At 44.2% G+C, this 23,196-nt stretch overlaps 1 protein-coding gene across 3 annotated transcripts in view; it reads right to left on the reverse strand.

Annotated features, from left to right (window-relative positions):
* The window catches only part of NTN1 (netrin 1), a 154,078-nt gene that overhangs the window by 87,146 nt on the left and 43,736 nt on the right, over positions 1–23,196 (reverse strand). For all 3 annotated transcript variants that reach the window (XM_088468785.1, XM_088468792.1, XM_088468801.1), the window contains exon 3: positions 5,325–5,513. In XM_088468785.1, the coding sequence (XP_088324911.1) occupies positions 5,325–5,513 (189 nt within the window). The remainder of the gene's footprint in view (positions 1–5,324; positions 5,514–23,196) is intronic.

The raw sequence follows: 23,196 nt of genomic DNA on the forward strand, positions 1-23,196 counted from the left end.
AGGAACTTTGTTCCCCTTACTGACAGTGGTAATAAATGACGGGCACTTTCTTCCCCTTACTGACAGTGGTAATAAATGACAGGCACTTTCTTCCCCTTACTGACAGTGGTAATAAATGACGGGCGATGCCTTCCCCTTACTGACAGTGGTAAAAAATGACGGTCACTTTCTTCCCCTTACTGACAGTGGTAATAAATGACTGACACGTTCTTCCCCTTACTGACAGTAAGGGGTAAAAAGTGCCCGTCATTTATTACCACTGACAGTAGTAATAAATGACGGGCGATGCATTCCCCTTACTGACAGTGGTAATGACGGGCGATGCCTTCCCCTTACTGACAGTGGTAATACATGACTGACACTTTCTTCCCCTTACTGACTGGTAATAAATGACGGGTGATGCCTTCCCCTTACTGACATTGGTAATAAATGACAGGCACTTTCTTCCCCTTACTGACAGTGGTAATAAAAGACGGGCGATGCCTTCCCCTTACTGACAGTGGTAATAAATGGCGGGCACTTTCTTCCTCTTACTGATAGTGGTAATAAAAGACGGGCACTTTCTTCCCCTTACTGACAGTGGTAATAAATGACGGGCACTTTCTTCCCCTTACTGACAGTGGTAACAAATGACGGGCACTTTCTTCCGCTTACTGACAGTGGTAATAAATGACGGGAACTTTGTTCCCCTTACTGACAGTGGTAATAAATGACGGGCACTTTCTTCCCCTTACTGACAGTGGTAATAAATGACGGGAACTTTCTTCCCCTTACTGACAGTGGTAATAAATGACGGGCACTTTCTTCCCCTTACTGACAGTGGTAATAAATGACGGGCACTTTCTTCCCCTTACTGACAGTGGTAATAAATGACGGGAACTTTCTTCCCCTTACTGACAGTGGTAATAAATGACGGGAACTTTCTTCCCCTTACTGACAGTGGTAATAAATGACGGGCACTTTCTTCCCCTTACTGACAGTGGTAATAAATGATGGGAACTTTCTTCCCCTTACTGACAGTGGTAATAAATGATGGACGATGCCTTCCCCTTACTGACAGTGGTAATAAATGACGGGAACTTTCTTCCCCTTACTGACAGTGGTAATAAATGACGGGCACTTTCTTCCCCTTACTGACAGTGGTAATAAATGACGGGAACTTTCTTCCCCTTACTGACAGTGGTAATAAATGACGGGCACTTTCTTCCCCTTACTGATAGTGGTAATAAATGACGGGCACTTTCTTCCCCTTACTGACAGTGGTAATAAATGACGGGAACTTTCTTCCCCTTACTGACAGTGGTAATAAATGACGGGCACTTTCTTCCCCTTACTGACAGTGGTAATAAATGACGGGCACTTTCTTCCCCTTACGGACAGTGGTAATAAATGACGGGAACTTTCTTCCCCTTACGGACAGTGGTAATAAATGACGGGAACTTTCTTCCCCTTACTGACAGTGGTAATAAATGACAGGCACTTTCTTCCACTTACTGACAGTGGTAATAAATGACGGGAACTTTGTTCCCCTTACTGACAGTGGTAATAAATGACGGGCACTTTCTTCCCCTTACTGACAGTGGTAATAAATGACGGGAACTTTCTTCCCCTTACTGACAGTGGTAATAAATAATGGACGATGCCTTCCCCTTACTGACAGTAGTAATAAATGACGGGCACTTTTTTCCCCTTACTGACAGCGGTAATAAATGACAGGCGATGCCTTCCCCTTACTGACAGTGGTAATAAATGACGGGCACTTTCTTCCCCTTACTGACAGTGGTAATAAATGATGGGCGATGCCTTCCCCTTACTGACAGTGGTAATAAATTACGGGCACTTTCTTCCCCTTACTGACAGTGGTAATAAATGACGGGCGATGCCTTCCCCTTACTGACAGTGGTAATAAATGACGGGCACTTTCTTCCCCTTACTGACAGTGGTAATAAATGATGGGCGATGCCTTCCCCTTACTGACAGTGGTAATAAATTACGGGCACTTTCTTCCCCTTACTGACAGTGGTAATAAATGATGGGCGATGTCTTCCCCTCACTGACAGTTGTAATAAATGATGGGCGATGTCTTCCCCTGACTGACTGTGGTAATAAATGATTGACACTGCCTTCCTCTGTGTAATAGTGGCAATAGATCGCTGGCACTGCCTGCCTCTCAGTGACGCTAATAATAAAAGACTGGCTCTGACTGACACTGGTAATTAATGACTGATGCTGATTTCCTCTGTGTAACACTGGTAATAAATTACAGGCACTTTCTTTCCCTTACTGACAGTGGTAATAAATGATGGGCGATGCCTTCCCCCTACTGACAGTGGTTACAAACGAAAGGAGATGCCTTCCCCTTACTGACAGTGGTAATAAATGACGGGCACTTTCTTCCCCTTACTGACAGTGGTAATAAATGACGGGCGATGCCTTCCACTTACTGACAGTGGTAATAAATGACGGGCGATGCCTTGCCCTTACTGACAGTGGTAATAAATGACGGGCACTTTCTTCCCCTTACTGACAGTGGTAATAAATGACGGGAACTTTCTTCCCCTTACTGACAGTGGTAATAAATGACGGGCACTTTCTTCCCCTTACTGACAGTGGTAATAAATGACGGGAACTTTCTTCCCCTTACTGACAGTGGTAATAAATGATGGACGATGCCTTCCCCTTACTGACAGTGGTAATAAATGATGGGCGATGCCTTCCCCTTACTGACAGTGGTAATAAATGACGGGAACTTTCTTCCCCTTACTGACAGTGGTAATAAATGACGGGCACTTTCTTCCCCTTACTGACAGTGGTAATAAATGACGGGAACTTTCTTCCCCTTACTGACAGTGGTAATAAATGACGGGCACTTTCTTCCCCTTACTGACAGTGGTAATAAATGACGGGAACTTTCTTCCCCTTACTGACAGTGGTAATAAATGATGGACGATGCCTTCCCCTTACTGACAGTGGTAATAAATGATGGGCGATGCCTTCCCCTTACTGACAGTGGTTATAAATGATGGGCAATGCCTTCCCCTTACTGACAGTGGTAATAAATGACGGGCACTTTCTTCCCCTTACTGACAGTGGTAATAAATGACGGGCGATGCCTTCCCCTTACTAACAGTGGTAATAAATGACGGGCGATGCCTTGCCCTTACTGACAGTGGTAATAAATGACAGGCACTTTCTTCCCCTTACTGACAGTGGTAATAAATGACAGGCGATGCCTCCCCCTTACTGACAGTGGTAAAAATGACGGGCACTTTCTTCCCCTTACTGACAGTGGTAATAAATGACGGGCGATGCCTTCCCCTTACTGACAGTGGTAATAAATGACGGACGATGCCTTGCCCTTACTGACAGTGGTAATAAATGACGGGCACTTTCTTTCCTTTACTAACAGTGGTAATAAATGACGGGCGATGCCTTCCCCTTACTGACAGTGGTAATAAATGACGGGCGATGCCTTGCCCTTACTGACAGTGGTAATAAATGACGGGCGATGCATTCACCTGACTAACAGTGGTAATAAATGACTCTCACTGTCAGTAAGGCACTGCCTGCCTCTGAGTGACGCTAATAATAAAAGACTGGCTCTGACTGACACTGGTAATTAATGACTGATGCTGATTTCCTCTGTGTAACACTGGTAATAAATGACTGGCTCTGATTGACACATAATAAATGAGTGACGCTGCCATCCTCAGTGTAAGTGGTAATAAATGACTGGTGCTGCCTTCCTCTTAGAGACACTAATAATTCATAATTGGTATTGCCTTCCTTATGAGTAAACCTTCACATTTATAAAAATGCCTTGAAATGGTTGATGCTACCTAACATGCTATGTGTTTCAGTATTTCACTTGCAGGGCTGGATGAGACTTAATGAAGCCTGTGATTGTGGGAACAGCTGACAACACCTGCAGCCACATACTCACATGTCTGCTTCTTCTCTCTCTCTGATGTGTTTGCAAATGGATTAACCTATCCCTTTCCCTCCACCTTCTCTCCTGTCACTAGGACTCTCTCCCTCCAATCTGCCCAAAAAATATGTCTGGGACCATTTGTCAAATCTGCTAGCCTTTGTACCAAAATGTTCACCCTCTCCCCCCTTCTCTCACATCGCTCTCCCTCCCCAGATCTGCTTAACCTGTTCAATACAGCCCACTGTCCCCTGGTATGCACACCTGTTCAGAGCTTAAAGGGGGGTGGTTGGGACGCATAAAGGAAATATTAACCTCTTTTTCTGTCACTGGAATTTAACAATCTGGCTTTCAGCAGAAGAAGTATTGTAGAACGGTCTGCCAAGAGAAAAGGGTTAACTTTTTTTGTTGGCAAATAGATCTAAAAGTTTCAGGGTTGAATATAGACAGCCTATGGCACTCCAGGTGATGTGGACCTACAATACAAGTTACAAGGTGCCCTGCCAACCTCCACAGCAGCAGAGGGACAATATCTACTTGCCACTTTGCAGAATTCACAGTTGCTAAGTCAGTTTTAATGATTTGCAGATTATTCCTTTATGGACTAAAGATCATCAGTACATTGCAGAGCCCAAACTCTCGCTCTACAGACAGATACTGATATTTATTTTCTGAGCATCACTGACTGGGAGCCCACTACAGATCCAAAATGGAACAAAAGCAACCTCCGTTGTCACTGGATCATTTATTATAGCCACTGTTTGTAGAATAGAAATATAAATTGATGCACTAGGTAAGTTCAGGAGGAAAGCTTGGAAGCACCTTAGTTATATTAGAGCAACAAAAGCAGCAAGAACGGGACCGGGAGAGGATGGCTACTGCCTACTGCTCAATTTAATCAGGAGTACCTACAGCGTAGAAAATGGGCACCTCTATGCCTCCTCTGAGGGTGCGGATTACTTTTTAAAAACATTAATAAAAAGGTAGAATTAGAGCAAGATTCAATATGGCAGTTATCTATTATGACATTTCCTAGCTGCCATATTTATATAAAAGTTTATCTCACTTTACTGTATTGAATCAATAAAGTGACCTTCACTATGTGTGTGTGATATATATATATATATATATATATATAAAAATCTGTGATATATATATATATATATGTTATATATATCACAGATTTAGCAAAATATTCTGCACTGAGCATCACCACTGTCATGGAAGTCTATAGAAGAAACATTATATATTATAATACAGAGTATACATTTACACAAATATGCAGCCTAGTATTGCGCACTATGAGAGATGTCAGTATGGCATCCTAGCTGAGATTCTAGAAGTGATTTAAACACCTATTTAATACTAACATGGATATGGGATAGGCATCCCTCACCTTTGCATGCTTTTCTGTGAGTAATAGGCTTGGTCATGTCCCGGTAGTAACCTTCCTTGCAGTAATGGCAATGTCGGCCAGCTGTGTTATGGCGGCAGTTCAAGCAGACCCCTCCACTTCGCCGGCCTGACAGCTTGAACAGTTCCATGTTGAAACGGCAGCGGCGGGCATGCAGGTTACAGTTACAGGCTGGGGAAAGACAAGGACAGAGATAAGCATGTTAATCATACTGCCATCAAACACTACCACAGCCAAGAGTTCCAATTCAATCAATGACTGCAACAGAATGCAATATGATACATTGTTAGAGGGGGGGGGGGCAAATTTAAAGCGCAAATAACCCCATTGAAGAATGTTAATCAAAGTCTGTGTTGCGAGAATTTACTTAACAACATTTGCATAGCTTTGTGCCTGTGATTGAGTAAAGGTGCCCATCCACTAGACGATTTATGTGAGCGATTAAACGATAATGATATTGTTCCATCATTAATAAATCGTTTTCAAATCGTTTTCTAAAGATGTCTTAAACGACTAGCAATGTGTGTGCCCGCTGGTCGTTTAGACATCTATCATCGTGCAAACATGCTGGACAACCTGCTGATATTGTCAGGTTGAGCATGTTTCCAGATGAATGATGAGCCTGCACTGAACGACTGCTTGTTCAGTGCAGGCTCATCACAGACTGACAAACGACTGCACGATTACAATGCCGTAATCGTGCAGTCGTTTTCATGGCTGCTAGTGGATGGGCACCTTAAGGCAGGTGATCTCAGCCTAAAGCTTCAAGTGATTACAGTCTCCTAGTCAACACCATTATTCATTTCAGAATTGTGTAATTATAAAATACAAACATTACTAATGGTGTCACTGCATAATTATATATATATATATATATATATATATATATCAGTGACACCATTGGTAATGTTGAAGCTAAAGTACCGGGCGTTGCCTGTTATTAAGTTTTATTATGTGATGTCGTTCAAATCCATCCAGTGGAAGGCTAAGAACAGGCTCCCCAGGTCTAAGTTCTGCCCAGGGTACACCAACGGGAGGTCCAACCGGGACCCTAACCCTCTCTAAAACCTGGCCAGTATCCAAATGGACCACCCTGCATTGGTTTCATCCCAATCGATGCAGGGGTGTCCGAATGTATAATCGGACAGACAGAAACAAACAGACCAATGAATTTTATATAGAAGATTTGTCACGTCGCTATGTGGTCTAATAACTTACTTTTTCTATACTAAATAACTATGTAAGATTTGGCAGCTTTACAATGAAAGCTGTGGCAGAAAGTTGCCAACAAACAATCAAATAAGCAAATTTCTTTTACTTATATATATAAAAGTATGAAAGATCAATGACAGAAATGTAATGGTAAAAGATGACTCACAACATATTTGCACAAATGCAGAGGAGTAGCATGTAGCCAGGGTGCCCAGAGCATGTGCGTGCTACGGTGCCCCCCCTCCCCCCTCAAGTGTTCCAGGGAGGAAGATATGGGGCAGCCCCCTGTTGTGGTGCCCATATGCAGTGCCCCCTGTGCCCCAGGAGAGGACCCCCTTATGCAGGCCTCCAGTAGTGCCCCCAGTAGTAAGTCCCTTATATAGAGCCACCAGTAGTGGTACCCCCTATGCAGTGCCCCATATCGTGCCCCCAGTGGCAACCACCCCTCATGCAGTGCCCCCAATAGTGGTAACCCTTATTCAGTGCCCATTAAATAGTGTCCCCAGTTGTAGTCCCCCCCCATTCAGCACCCCCAGTATTTCCCTTTATATAGAGCCCCCAGTAGTAGTCCACCGATGAAGTGCCCCCAGTGGTAGTCCCTTCCCCCCCATGCAGTGCCCCCAGTGGTAGTCCCCTCCCCCCCATGCAGTGCCCCTAGTAGTAGTCTCCTCCTCTTGTAGTTACCCTAGTAGTAGTCCCCTCCCCTTGTAGTGCCCCTAGTAGTAGTCCCCTCCCCTTGTAGTGCCCCTAGTAGTAGTCCCCTCCCCTTGTAGTGCCCCAAGTAGTAGTCCCCCCTTGTAGTGCCCCCAGTAGTAGTCCCCCCCTTGTAGTGCCGCCAGTAGTAGTCCCCACAGTTGATGTCCCCCCCTTGAAGTGCCCCCCAGTAGTGGTCCCCCCTTGTAGTGCATGCAGTAGTGGTCTCCCCCCTTGTAGGGTCCGCAGTAGTGGTCTACCCCCTTGTAGGGCCCCCAGTAGTGTTCAACCCCCCTTGTAGGGCTCCCAGTAGTGGTCTCCCCCCTTGTAGGGCCTCCAGTAGTAGTCCCCCCCTTGTAGTGCCCCCAGTAGCAGTCCCCCCAGTTGTAGTCCCCCCCCCTTGTAGTGCCTCTCGTAGTAGTCCCCCACCTTGTAGGGCCCCCAGTAGTAGTCTCCCCCCTTGCATGGCCGCCAGTGGTGGTCTCCCCATTGTAGTGCCACTAGTAGTGGTCTCTCCCTTGTAGTGCCACCAGTAGTGCCGCCCCCAGACAAAACACTTACCTGAATGTCCGCTCCCGGCGTCGCCATCCGCTCCTCCATCTGTCCTCCCGGGCCGGCCCGCTCTGCATTATGGGAGAGACGTCATGACGTCTCTCCCATTACCCACTGTGAGAGCCGGAAGATGGAGCGGCTCTGGCAGTGGGCGCAGCAGCAGTCAATGAGAGTCTGACATACTCTCATTGGCTGCTAATTAAAACAAACACACAGCTGCCGGCGCTGCCGGCTGTGTGTTTGTCAGTCACTGTGTAGTGCTGACCGAACTCCGTCCGGTCAGCGCTACACGCGCCATGCAGCTGTGTCACAGAGAGACAGACTGCCCGCAGCCCGGGGGGCACATGGCACCCTGCCCCCCGGCCCAGTCCGCCTCTGCCCGGCAGGCTGTCAGCTTAGACAGCTGCCGGGTACACAGCGGGCAGCACCTCCAGACACTTTCGGCGCGTGGAGCTTGCGCTCCACTGGAACCGCCCTCCATACGCCCCTGCACAAATGCTATCAGCAATAAACCCCTGGGTCTTGGCCTCAAACAATTAAGTGTATAGTCACCTGCGCACAGTACATCCTGCCATGTTGTGACTCATGCCCCATTGCTTACACAGATATGTTGCAAAGATATGAATATTAATTTGTCAGACAGCATATGGTGGCCTCTATTATGGTTATGTGACATGTACTCTTTAAGCTAATGTAAGACTAATTCCATATTACCATAAGCGAGGGTGGGTTCAATAAGTAAGGTAACAAGACCTCTCATGTGTGTAATCTTCTCTATTTCATTCTAATTTCCCGCCAGGCCAGAGCAGGTAGACCACTGCTTCCCCTCACGGCCATTAGCCAGCCATACAGTCATACTGTCCCAACATCAGGCGTAAGATGGCTGGGCTGGCGGAAACATGGTCAAATACTGAGGTGATCAGTGTGACCAGACTTCTGCATCTAAAGGGCACATCTGCAGCTGAAATTCATCACCAACTTGACTTGGTGTAAGTTGAAAAGGTCACGCGTGGATACAGGTCTGGGTTTGGTGCACTACCTTTGATAACAGCATGAGTTGTTACGGTACTACCGTTGGGAGGTACTGGACCTCACTCCCTGCAGCCCTGACCTGGCACGAGTGATTTCCATCTCTATAGACCATTGAAGAAGCACCTGGGTGGAAGGCAATTCGCAACTGACAGTGAAGCTCAGTAAGTCGTCATGTCCTGGCTTCAGGCACTTGACACTGATTTCTCCACAATAGGCACTTGATTGTTTTCAGCCCCATGTGGTCCTAAATCCAACCATGTGTAACCATGCTTGTGCAAATCCAAGAACATAGTGGGATCAAATCTTATTTTGTGCTGCAATTTGTCAGTTTTCCACGTCGTAAATGACCTTCGCTGTATCTTAAATGGGTATCTTTGACACGCCTACACCCCCCCATCCCCCCAAAAAAGTTTTTACAGATGGTGTTCCTCTGCACTTCTGGAATGGGTGCCGGGCTGACCGGGGAGGGGGCGTGTCATTGCGAATCACCCCCAATTCATCATCCTTTATATTACATTATGCCATACACAGTAATGCCCTTTCTAATACATTGTGAGAAATGCAGTAATTCCCTTTATAATACGGTATGCCACACACATGTAATGCCCTTTATAATACATTATGCCACACACAGTAATGCCCTTTATAATACATTGTGCCACTCACATGTAATGCCCTTTATAATACAATATGCCACACACATGTAATGCCCCCCCCCTCCTCAGCATTTCACTGCCTGCTAATCCTCCCCCCCAGTAACTCACCACCTCCTAATCCCCCTGTTCCCCCAGCGACTCACCTGCTTTGTGTCCCTCCAGGCAAAGACTGCTCCTCCGTGTCCTGGTCCTGCAGGCTGCTCCATGTCCTGGTCTTCAGTTCTATCCCCTGCGTCCCAGAATGCAAGGCATGGCCACGATGACATCACGTGGTGCGCTGCACAGGCATTCTGGGAGACAATGGGAGGGTCTGAGACACAGTTGGAAGGAGGCAGTAGTTATCATGGCGCCACCAGATTGATGGCTCAGACGGTGGCGCCGGGACGGGCAAGAGTGGGTGTGTTCCGTCTAGACGGCACTAACAGGGAGACTGTGGCCGTGCCCTAAGGTCGCATTGCCGAGGGCAATAGCCCTGCTTGCTCGCCCCTAGAATTGCCACTGTGTGTGGACACTAACAACTAGGGTTTTATTTGTCCGTTAGTGGTTTTTAGTAGGGATGGGACATTGAAAGAAAACATTGGAAGTACCAATGTTTTTAACATTTGATACAAAACATTGTTAAGTCCTAAACATTGGTTCTGGAACATCAATGTTAAACAATGTTTCTATTTGTTTAAGTAAACTACCTTCTTAAACATATAATACACTAATAAACTTATGAAATCAGACAGCGGCACGAAGAGGATTTAAAAAATGCAAAACTCCTTTAATACCTGGTACTTCTTATGCAACATACTACAAACAGTACCCTTGAAACATTGGCATTAAATGGGGTATTTGTGCTGCCAGGGCGCAGGCATCAAGCACCACGGCTGTGTAAGTGGTTGCCAGGCGACAGCGCGCCTGCCACAGTTGGTGTTGCTGCGAGACTGTTTGATGTAATTTCTGAGCGCCTTGTGGTCCCAGTGGTCACTCACTGGGTTGCTATCTTATATTTAGAGTGGGGTACGTAGCACCTATTTGTGGATGAAGGTTTTTTTATTTTGCTGTATTATTATCCTGAGGACTTTTTTTATATATATACCAAAACATCGACTGGCACTACTGCCTGTATGTATTAATGGTGGTTTATATACACTTATTTATTAGAGTGCTGTACCTTTTGTGCCTGGATCTCAGGAGGAGGTCTTCCTGATGAAGTCTGGCCAAACAAGCATGAGTGGCGAAACGCGTAGAGGACGTGGTGACAGAGGTACTCCCTCCAACCAGGCGATTTCAGGTAAGCTATTACCAAACATTTTACATTGTAATGGTGATTTTTTTTTTCCTTTTTTTGTGTGGTGTATGTAATAGATGCTTTATGATCATGGGAGTTTATGTTCTCTCTTTACATGTTTCTATTATGAACCAATGAGTGACACCTTAAGTAAGGTGGACGAACGGCACAAGAAACCTCGTTCCTAATTTCAGTACCGTAAGGAAAAAGACAGATACTCTAAGGACAGATTGGTTATATAAATAAGCATATAACCATTATGGTACGCATATTAATTAACATCCTATCTCTCAATAATTTTGATATTATTGCACTGTGAGGCGCTGTATTCTCACCTTTTGTCTTTCATAATTCTTTGTGACCACACAACATTGGTCGATTTGGAGAATACCTAGCAACACCAGTGACTCTGGGAAGTGTATTTGGAGAAACATTTATTAATACCTCGGACAATCGGTGAACGTTGGGTGTAGCGCTTTTACTGGTACTACTAATTGTTTATATATTTCTGTTTCTGTTGCACTCTACTGTACACTGCAGTTTTTGCCACTGAATCTGCTGTTGAAGTAGATTGGCAACTTGTCAACGTTTATATCTAGAATATGATACACAGTGTAGATCAATCAGTTGCATCATTTCATCTGTTAAAATCAATCCTAGAAAATAGTTTGCTACAGAGATAAACACTAATACTAGTTTAGGCTGAGAAGCATCTTAAGAAAAAAAAAAAAAAAAGATTCCTGTTAGGAAGATAAAGGGAAAGGTGTAAGTGATAAAGACTGTTAATATCTAGTATAGTGCAGTTCTAAGAGACAATACTGAAAACTGTATGTAATGTCGCACAAGCTGATAGGGCCCAAGTATTGCATATATACTGCATAAAAAAAAGACAGGCTGATCACTAGAATGCAATATTTTGTGTTTGTTTGCACTTTACACCCTGTAGCTGCACCTAGACCCTTTTTAGGGGGATGTAGTTAAGTGACTGGCGGCCGCAACACTGCCGGTCACAATTCCGACACCAGAATGCCGGCTAGGGATTATTGACAGGCATCGAGATACCGACTGTTATAATCCCGACGCCGGAATCCAGGACGACCCAGCACCGAATGAGGTAAGTCAGGGAGCCTGTCCTCTTAGCCGCAGGGTGGGGGAGGGTTAGGTTAGGGGGCTCCCGGTGGGACTTAGGGTTAGGCAACCCCCTGGGAGGGTTAGGGTAAAGCTAGGGGAAGGGGAGGTTAGGCACCCCGGGGGGGAGGTTAGGCACCCCCCCGGGAGAGTTAGGTTTAGGGTGAGGGGAGGGGGGGGGTTAGGTTTAGGCACCCCTGGAGGGAGGTTAGAGTTAGCCACTAGCGGGGGAGGTTAGTCACCCCTAGAGGAGGGTTAGAGGGGGAGGGTTAGCGTTACTTACCTCCGCTGTCAGGATTTCCTCCTTTCAGCCTCATGTTGTAGGGATCTGAACCGTCGGCTAAACAGCCGCCGGCTTTACAATCCCATTCCCTTTTTAGGTAGCCACCTATTATCACTGGGAACCCAGCTGTTGCATACAGAATTGATATTGATACTTGTTTAGTGCCCTCTTCCACCGCCTGCTTAGTGAACGTTAAGAGGGTGTTTTTTTAAACAAAGACTTTTGGGTGGGTGTGAAATGTGTCCATGTGATACTAGCGTTAGTTACTCTGCACCTATATATTCTATTTGACTGCATGTAATAGGCAGTGTAAGCGCCAAGTTCCTGTCACATGAGTACTGAGAAAGCGGCCTGATACACATGGGAAAATACAACAGCTCACTACACTTCATAATGCTAAAATAAAGACAATGCACCTGTATGACATTAGGATTACTTATAAACCCGCCAGTATGGCTGGAAAGAATCCAATTTATCAGCAATGTGAACCTTTATTTTTCATTACATTTAACATGCACTGCCTCACTCTCCAATCCCCCATACAATTGCAGGGGAAATCAAAGTGATGTACCAAAAGGCCATTGAAAGAATTGTTTTCAAAGATACAGTTTGATGCCTAAAGTTCTACAAACATTCTATAGGGTCGCTGACTGTGAATGTCCAGTGTCAGGAATTTCTACTATCAGACACGGATCCGCTGTCACAACAAGCAGCACCCTGCAAGCTGTATTGATGGCATCCTGACAGGGACAGAAAAGAGCCGACGAAAACACTAGGGCTGAGAGAGGGGGCATTAGATGGCGTTGACGATCTGCTGAGTGAGGACTTGTCTCAAGAAACAAATAGGGTTCTGAAAAAAAAGAACATTAGTGGAAGATATTCTTCAAGGTGTCAAGGGAAGGAAGATTTCGGTGTGTATAAGGTACATTCCTTTAGCAAAGGTCTTCTGCAGACGCACGTTCCGAGTTAGGAGGAATCTTTTGTTTTGAGGCAGCTATCCAATAGCATGTCTGATAATTCTGAGGTGCATGCAAATCTTTACCGCTTGTAATAAAATATATATATATATAATATTTTATTACAAGCGGTAAAGATATTATATATAATTATATATATATAAATATATATATATACTGCAATAGGTAGAAGCCAGCACTCATCCTTGTTAAATTACATCTTGCCCAGGTACCTCTAAACTAAACCAGGTATGTAGCCATAAAAACACTCAGTGGCATAGTCAGGTGTCTGTCACCTAATCAGCCGAACTGTGTCCTTCTTATGGTCAATGTTTAATTTTTATTAATAAAATGTTGCCACATATACACAATACACATACACCAGTGTGCTATCACATCCGCTGTTCCTTTTAAAATACTAAATGGTCCAGCAAAAACATATCCTATGCACTCATGGGAGTTAAGCACTCAGGGGCCTGTTAAGTAATCATCTCACTGCGAGGGATGCTTATGTATCCAACATGCAGCGGGGGAAACTTTACACAGGAGCAATTCATCATTGCTCCGTGGCGGGGACAGCTGTTCCAAAAAGCAGCTGTCCCCGCGGTTAGTAGCGCAGCTACAGAAGTAGCTATGTTACTTACCTCTCCCCCGTCGGTTCGGCTTCACACGCAAAGCTGCCGGGGAAGCAGTGAGAAGGCGGCGGAGGTATCCGCTCGGATCCCTCTTCGCATCCCCGGAACTACTTCCCATAGGAAGGAGCGGGAATCCGAGAACAAGTTCTCGCAAGCAAACTCTGAAAACTTTGTTTTCGGAGTTTGCTGAATATCAGTTGGTCCATTTGGGACCCCTGATGATGAATGGCCCGGTAACCTAAATATGCAGAAATGAGCGTTTCTGCATGGTTACCGGCCATTTATCGTTTGAAGAATAGGCCATTCAGATCCTTAGATAATGGTGGACCGCAGCTCCCCTTCTCTTACCCAGGATTCACGGGACATCAACCATCTGTAGATATAGGAAGAACAAAAGGGGCCGCTCTATGAAAAGTTTTATTCATAAAACAGAAATAAAAACATCTCCAGATGTAGACAGATTGTGCTCGTACCGAGTTATACAACACTGTGGGCTGGATACCACATGATATATACTGCCCCAACACTGGCAAAGCTCCACCCTCGGCCGCTTTCTCCACCGCGCCATCTGCCAGCAACACCAGCCACGACACGCTGGGACACCGGATCTCCACGTCACGAGGACGATGCCAGGGGATGTGGACAATGCGTCAGTCAGGCCACGCTCTAACGCATTTCATATTCCACTTCGTCAGAGGGCTGGCCTGACTGACGTTCTGACATAACTACTGTATATGACGGCCAGCAGCCAATCGCCACCTGGTACATCATTTACATATGTAAACAAAACATTCCATCGCTGTGTGTCAGATTACCATTAGTACTCAAAACTTTCTAGCACTGCTAGTAATTTATATAGAAAGGAATATAGAGGTTCTGTATGTAATAAACTTTGCAGGACATAGTAAAATTTTGAATCCATAATTCTGACAGCCAGGGATGGGATTCTCAATATATCATAATTTGACATCAACAAATTGCATACAGACATTTGTTTTGCAGATCTTCACTAGAAAAAACCCTAATGGTCAACTGGGAGCTAGCTCTACCCAGCCGATCTATATAGTCCCTGTCCATAACTATAATACCTCCACCCTTATCCGCATTTTTAATTATTATATCCTTATTGGAAGCCAGATTTTTTAAGGCCTCAGATTTTTTTTTTTTTTTTGTAAAATGTTTTTGTTTAGTATTTAAATGAGTGTATATGGCATCAATTTCCCTTTTTTACCATCTATGAAAATAATTCTAAATACGGACCAGAGGATAAAAGGTGCTCTTAGGTTTAAGACCTGAGGTGGAAGCCTCTTTAGTTCTGTTCTCCTCCCAATTCTTGACAGTTGCATCTGATTTCCTTATGAAATGTCTTTTTAGTGTTAGTTTTCTTACATACAGTTTATATATGATATTGTTGTGACAATTTATGTAGGTTATATTGATGCATAACTGTGACGAAATGGAATTCCTACTTCTGACTGTCAGGATTGTAGTTTTAAAGTGTCAGCGCTTGTGGTACTGTAACGTAGCATTTAGCATGCAAATACACCCGCAGTTGCACACAGTATATAGGCATGCCGCATATCATCTTAATCAGCAGAACCTACTTGTGTGGCCTATTCGCATCGCTTTGTGAATAACATGCATTTGAAAAGACGCCAGGCGCTACCGAATCATGGCACTGCATGGCGCGACTCGAAGGGCTGTATAACATTCAAGAGAGTAAGATGTATGTGGACACATCTGTACCACACCCTCTTGGAATGCACTGTCTCAAAGAGGAGCTGTACACAGTAAGAACATTTCATAGTCAGTTCAGCAGTGACCTGTATGCATGACTGGGCATTGGGCAAGCAATGTGAAGAAGAGGAGATAGCATCAGATGCAGTCCAGTGGCTCAGTGGGCACTTATGTCATGTTAATAGTAATTAAAGTTTCCCATTGACTACTAAGTGGTTGATTTAGAGTTAGCAGCAAAGAAAAAAGAATATAAGTAATTTTGCACCTGGACAAACCATGGGTCTAATTCAGAGATGGGCGCAGATCAAACAGCGCTGAGTCTTTGTACACCGCGGCGGTGCGATAATATGCTAATGCAACAGGAGACATCTTGTGTAAATAGATGCCTCCTACTTGCTTCTGATACGCTGCTGCTTCCTAGGATGCAGCATTGGATCATCTACGTGAACATCCATCAAGACTAAAGACGCAGCCACTGGCTACATGCCCAGAAAATGGGGCCAACACACCTGTTTTCTGCAACGCTGCCTGTATCTGCCCCCAAACAGCCGCAGCCTGGTTGACAGTCCAGGGCACTGCAAGCGATTTCACACAACGAGACATGCAAATGTGCAGTGCGGCACCTGCACATGCGCAGAGCTCAAACCATTGGAGATGTACATAAACCATCAGGTTTGTGTGCAAATACAATGCAAGGGAATGCATTTATTTAATTTTGCATGCAGGCTAAATACCATACTTGCCAAGTTGCGGGAGGCTCACGATTTTACAGGTAGTCCCCCGCACCACTGGAAGAGTAGGCAGATCTCCCGCATCCTGCCCACTTTCTAGTGAATTGGGCAGGATGGGGAGATTTTATGGGACATTTGTGGGTCTGTATGGAGGGGGTGAGGCTAAACTACGCCAACTGCTGCCTTTTCCCGTGGAGCTGCCGGCAGCATCTCCTCTGGGCTGCTCCCGGAGATGAGTTTTGTAAAGTCGGTAAATATGCTAAATACTGACTGCTTTTCTGTGTAGCCCCATATATGCCGGCCAGCTTTATTTTTACAACGCAATTTAAATTTGAGCAAAGACATGTCCTTTCAATCTAAATTTTCGGCACATTTTAAAACTGCCCCTCGTGCAGTTACAACACAGGTGTAAAGTTACTCCTATTTTTTTCTTTCCTCCAAACTCTGAATCAGCCCTAGCTGCGGCACAAGAATGTTTGGAGTCAATCTGACCGCTGTGTAACACTGGAGGGAAAAACGTTGGCATATAAAATACTGTGGGACACCAGCCTAAAGTTGTTAAAAAAACATCCTTACTGGGCCAGACGAGAAGCTTCCATCACTGACTGCTACACACTTTAATGTGGTTTAATACAGGGCTTACTGATTAACACTCTTATTGCTTTTTGGAGGATTAATAATACAGTATATTTAATTCTCCTACTCATCCGCTCTCTAAGGTGTCTTTTTAAAGTGTACCTGTCCCATACGAACAGTCGAGGCCAGACCAGTGACATCACAGAGGCACCTGGCAGAGTATAGGAAAGTACTTAAGTGATGTCACTTGTTCTATTGAACAGACAGGCCTTATACCCATGGCATTGGTACAAAGTGACTGCTTCCACTGTATGTACTATGTGCAGTCGAAATTTATGAGCCTGAGGTTGGAATTCCCCACATAGATTGCAAAGTAAATGACATGAGCTTACCAGAAGCGAAGAACAGGTCTTAATAAATGTAAACCACATTATGGCATCTAGAGGAATCTGGGCACATGATGGAGTTTTGAAACTCACAGAGTTTGTAATGCACAGTTACTCTAAAGAATGCAGTTAAACAGTAGTAAATATGCAGACAGGTACAGAAGTACAAACATCTAAATGACTGCAAGAGTAGGCAAAAGGAAACAAAAAGTGGATCGGTGAGCAACCTGGTAACCGTGGCTAACGCTATAGTGGTTCATTGGAAACGCATCCCAGCAGTTCTCAGTTGCACAACAACAACAAGTAACAACTGCCAGGCCTGCAAGCTATCTATGGCCCCTAAAGAGCAAATTATATTTTAGCGCTTGCTTGCACCTTTCTTGAAAAAACATAGAGCATTCCCTAAGCATGCCTTGTTACCATAGAAATAAGAAAATTGGACATTTCCCCGTGGAATATTAATGGAAATAGATTACATTTATTTCAGCTTCAGTTACAATACAATAATTTATCTTTACTGGATTTTTGTTTTGGTTTCTTTACCTCCTCATTTTCTATCAGTGTCTTAAAATTCAAAAGCAATAATCAATACATAGGTCAAACAATATAAAAAAAGTTTTCCGCAAATTCCTATTTTTTTTCCCCAAAACATTTACCGCTAGAGGTAAATTTGTATGGCAGGCAAGATAAGACATAAGTATACAATTACGATGCACTGAAGGAGTTGCACTGTGATTAAGAAATATGACATCAAATTCTTGGAGACAATTTTTATTATACTTTCCAAGGAGCTGAAATGTTAACCTCTACTGGGCTGTGATGTGATATCTAAACATTCTGTGCACTGAGCAGAACTGTATGTGGAGGTGAGCGGCAATAAGCACCAGACGCTAGAGTACTAGTGTGTGGAACTGGAGACTCTCATACTTAAATATGTTGCTCTTAAGCTGCATACACACGTAAAGATTTTCTGTCCAACCATCCAACTAATTGATTGGTTGGAATGAAAATCTGGTACAGTATGAAAGCAAATGACAATCAGCAATTTGCTCCCAAATGCTGGAAAATGACCAAAAACTGTGTTTGAACAAATTGTTTAAATCAAACATTTAACAAACTTGTCTGAACGACCCTTTTCATCTGTGTTCTGGCATTTAGGAACAAATTGCTGATAATCAGTTACTCCCATACGTTACCAGATTTTCATTCCAACCATCAACTAGTTGGATGGTTGGACAGAAAATCTTTACGTGTGTTCCTAGCCTTATGCTGACCCCAGTATTATGAGCGTTCTGCAGCAACAACGTACAGAGCAAAGGACTCTATCCAACTTATATAAGTTGTCTGTTGGAGGATGATAGATCATATTTTACTCAATGTATGAACATGTTTGTGCCTATTCTTCCATGTCAGGACCATGGACAGTCCATTGGAGAGAAGGACTTCAATCATGGTGCTGTCTGTTGGTAGCACTGAATATACCAAACTACATAGACTGGGAGATTTGTTCTTCCAATTGTTACTCTGTGCCACCAATAGATTTGAGAATATTTATATTAGATGCACATTACCGCTATTGGCCAATTCATGCAAGTCTTGTTTAAATGCCTGCTATTATTCACCATGGATTTTGTACACTCTTCGTTAAGCCTTAATCGAATTTGACCAAACAATTGTGACATTGTTATCACTGGAAATAAACACCATATTTATTCCCCATTGTTCGGTATCGAAATCACAGACCTTGTAGAGATTCTCTTTGTTTTGTGCACCTGGGAAGTGGAAATTGATGCCAGAATTCTCGCCCCCACAAGGCAGAGTCTTAGCTGTGGGCAAAACCACAAACTTCTGGGTACGAGAATCTGAGAAATTGGCTTGATCCTGGCCAACCAGCTGTAGGCATCCTATGGAAGAGCGTAGATGGAGGAGAGATATCAAGTGTTTGTGGACAAGTAATTTGAACGCCTTTGCTCAGATGTCTCAATAGCTTGTAAGGCTGGTTAATAGAATACTAAAACCCTTCTGCTAATTTTATTTAGCCTTTCCAAAGTGAATGCTACAGTATAGTTTAACATTAATTGGAGACTTTAAACCCTGATGTAACTATGGAGGTGATTCAAGCTCCTACCCTATTGCTATCGCAGCTGCTACCATGGTAGCAGATGCAATAGTACTATTATGGTAATGAAGCAGAAGGCATTTCGTCCATGGGTGCAGCATCGTAGCATATGCGTGATCCTCTGCCAGCTGAGTGACCATCGGGTCACTCAAGCCTGCGATCGCAGTTGCTGAAAAGAGGCCAGGAAGCTGAGGCTGTCGTCACCCCTTCCCGCCCAGAAACGGCAGCAGACTGTCAATCACTGACAGTCTGCTGCCGCTCTGGATCGCAGACCCGTAACTGCACATGCGCGGTGCGAGTCTTGCGGCACACAGAGTGGCTACAATCGGAGATGTACACTAACCATCGGGTTAGCGAACATCTCTGAATTAGCCCCTAAAACCTTTACTTATGTTCCTCTTTTTAACAACTTTTATTGGGTCAAATTTCATTGACACCAATTTTAAGTCCCTCAAAAGAAAAATGCACCTTCCAAAAGTAGGATTAACAATCAACCTGGTTTACCTTAAAATCTCCTGGGCCAACTGGATGCTCCAAGATTGAGGTGAGAATTGGTTGGATTAAATAAATTATAATATAGGGCTCAAACCAACAACCGCACTTGACGTCTCCGAGCAAATTAGTGCGAACTCGGGCTAGAAGCCGGCCGCGAGTGGTGCGAGATGAGATGCCATTGCAGGCGTTTTAAAGCCATGGCAACGGCAACTGTCAGCCTTCGCAGCTAATTGGATTGACCCCTAAAATTAAAAAGATATCAGTAGTGATTGCCGAGATTGACCTAATCCGATCTATAGTAGTCAGGATTTGACAATGCGAGCTCCTTCAATGATTTTGCTGAACTCCCAGGCACACGATCTAGTGCATACACACTATGCAACCTACCAAACGATATATCGTGCATCATATGGTGGTTAGATCGTTAACTATATAATGTAACCATATCGCCTTGTTGTTCGGCAGAGTGTACACACTGCACGATCTGCGGCGAATCATTAACGAGATTAACAGATCTTCCTGCATGCACAAAAGATCTGAAGATGCAACGAATGACGCCGTGAAAGCCTGCATAGTGCGTACACCCTTGACAATTTGATCTATTTCTCGTTCAGATGTGTTGGTATCGGCCACATCGTTCAAAATATTGTCTAGTGTTATTTCATGAGTTAGATCCAGGGTTAAACCAAGCACAGTGTTTCCCGACATCATAAAGAGCTACAAACGCTACCACTACCCTCATCCAACAAACAGAAACTGATGCCAGGAGTGCTAATTGCCGATCTGTGTTCACTTTTGCTCAAACCAGGAAAATCCCTCTTTGAGAAAGACGGAACATACATAGCCTTGGGTTGCAGAAATAAATATAACAAAGGAACATTTCAACGCAGTTTGACTACTGTGTGTCACAATAAGGGATTTTTCAACTGCCACAGACACTGCTTATTAATGTGAAATACATGGTAGCAATACCTTCAGTGTGTTAACTGTATGAAGGGAAGAATATTTTTATTACGCATTTATATGTGCGCATATAAATGGACTTACCTGCATTAAATGTGTTGTTTAAATAAATACCATACAATTATTATCTATTATATATAAAGCGCCGTACAGGGGGTAAACATAAAACTTTGCAAAATTAAAAGTAATTGACTCATATAGGATGAGCCCCAATTACCTGTACCTCACGACCACCCAAAACAAAGTTCAGTAATTCTGCAGGGAGAAAGAGGCTCTGTGACCCCCCACTAACCAGGACGAAATTACATTTCATTGATGCAATTATAAGCAATACGAGACCTCTGAGTCTGCCAAGCCTGCAGTTTGTTGTAAACGACAAATCCACAACAAATCCTCCCAGTTCTTCCCATCAGGAGATGCACACTGTAACTCTGCCTGGGGTCTCCAAGCGCAGATCCAGATGATTTCTGTAAAAGCTAAATAGGTGCTATCACAATATAGCAAATGTACTGCAGGCTATATTTATAGATATTGTAAATAAACTCCACTGAGACTCACAGCCAACATACAGTACAAGAAGAATGTGCTGTTTTAATAAATACAGAATAAAAGGAAACATTCAGAATTATAACCACCGAACAAAAACATAGAAATGAAACTGTGTCATGTATATAGAATAAGAGCAGACACTGAGAATTACAGCCAACATACAGAACAAGAGACGTAGTACTGTGCCATGTATACAGAATAAGGGCAGACACTGAGAGTTACAGCCAGCATACAGAACAAGAGACGTAGTACTGTGTCATGTATACAGAATAAGGGCAGACACTGAGAGTTACAGCCAGCATACAGAACAAGAGACATAGTACTGTGTCATGTATACAGAATGAGGGCAGACACTGAGAATTACAGCCAGCATACAGAACAAGAGACGTAGTACTGTGTCATGTATACAGAATAAGGGCAGACACTGAGAGTTACAGCCAGCATACAGAACAAGAGACGTAGTACTGTGTCATGTATACAGAATAAGGGCAGACACTGAGAGTTACAGCCAGCATACAGAACAAGAGACGTAGTACTGTGTCATGTATACAGAATAAGGGCAGACACTGAGAATTACAGCCAGCATACAGAACAAGAGACGTAGTACTGTGTCATGTATACAGAATAAGGGCAGACACTGAGAATTACAGCCAGCATACAGAACAAGAGACGTAGTACTGTGTCATGTATACAGAATAAGGGCAGACACTGAGAATTACAGCCAGCATACAGAACAAGAGACGTAGTACTGTGTCATGTATACAGAATAAGGGCAGACACTGAGAGTTACAGCCAGCATACAGAACAAGAGACGTAGTACTGTGTCATGTATACAGAATAAGGGCAGACACTGAGAATTACAGCCAGCATACAGAACAAGAGACGTAGTACTGTGTCATGTATACAGAATAAGGGCAGACACTGAGAATTACAGCCAGCATGTCACAAGGCCTTGCCCCATTTTTGTGCGCACGCCTTTGGTATGACATTTGCAGGAGCATGACCTTGTGTCACACCCCCGTTTTTAGTCACGCTGGGGGCGAGCCCAGCACATTGAAAATATATAATTTACATAAACTTCCCAATATATGTTTTTCACTGTTGAAGTGAAAGAAAACAGGCGTGGCCTGGCAGGCAAGGGAAGCAGCCACGTTTGTGAAGAGCTCCCTACTATTGGGGAAGAAAAAGCCCAAATACCCCCTTTTTATAGTCCCAGGAGGTGACTATCTCTTCACCCAAAGATCCACCCAGTGATTCTTTATATCAGGGGGTAGGTTGCGGAGCCGGGACGCATTTATTAATGCGTTTGCAGGTTGCGGCCTGACCACCCTGAAGAAGTCGGGGACTTGCGCTGACGACGCTACCGGAAGCGCGCCCAGACAATTTTTACCTGGCTTGCAGCGCTGCAAGGATGGTGGATACCCGTTGACTGTTCTGTGGAGAACCGCTGAATAGGTCGCGAGGACACGCCCGACACGCTGCAGTAACCCGCCGATTGAACTGCGGGGACCCACATAGCACGCTGTCCGTGCCGCCGGAAAGGGCCTAAACCAGAGACTGCCTGGACTACCAGGTGGAGAATGGTGACACTATTTTAATTACTTAAGCAGGACACGCAATTAGAGCAGACAGCTCCTTATTAAGTGACCCAGCTCTCCCATATATGCCGGGTCCTCATCCCTGATAAAATAAAGAAGTGTCTCCTAGTTCGTGAGACACGACGTGAGTCATAGCATCCACTCCTCAGGATATAGAGGCTCCCTACTATCCAACCCTATAACTCCCTTTTTCAGAACATAGCAGTTGACTCCGGTCTGGGCTGTGGATGGGTGTTCTCAAGGGATTCCAGAAGTGCTGATACATATAAACATACCT

This window comes from Taudactylus pleione, unplaced genomic scaffold (assembly GCF_031769625.1).
Source record: "Taudactylus pleione unplaced genomic scaffold, aTauple2 ptg000012l, whole genome shotgun sequence".
Lineage (NCBI taxonomy): Eukaryota > Metazoa > Chordata > Amphibia > Anura > Myobatrachidae > Taudactylus > Taudactylus pleione.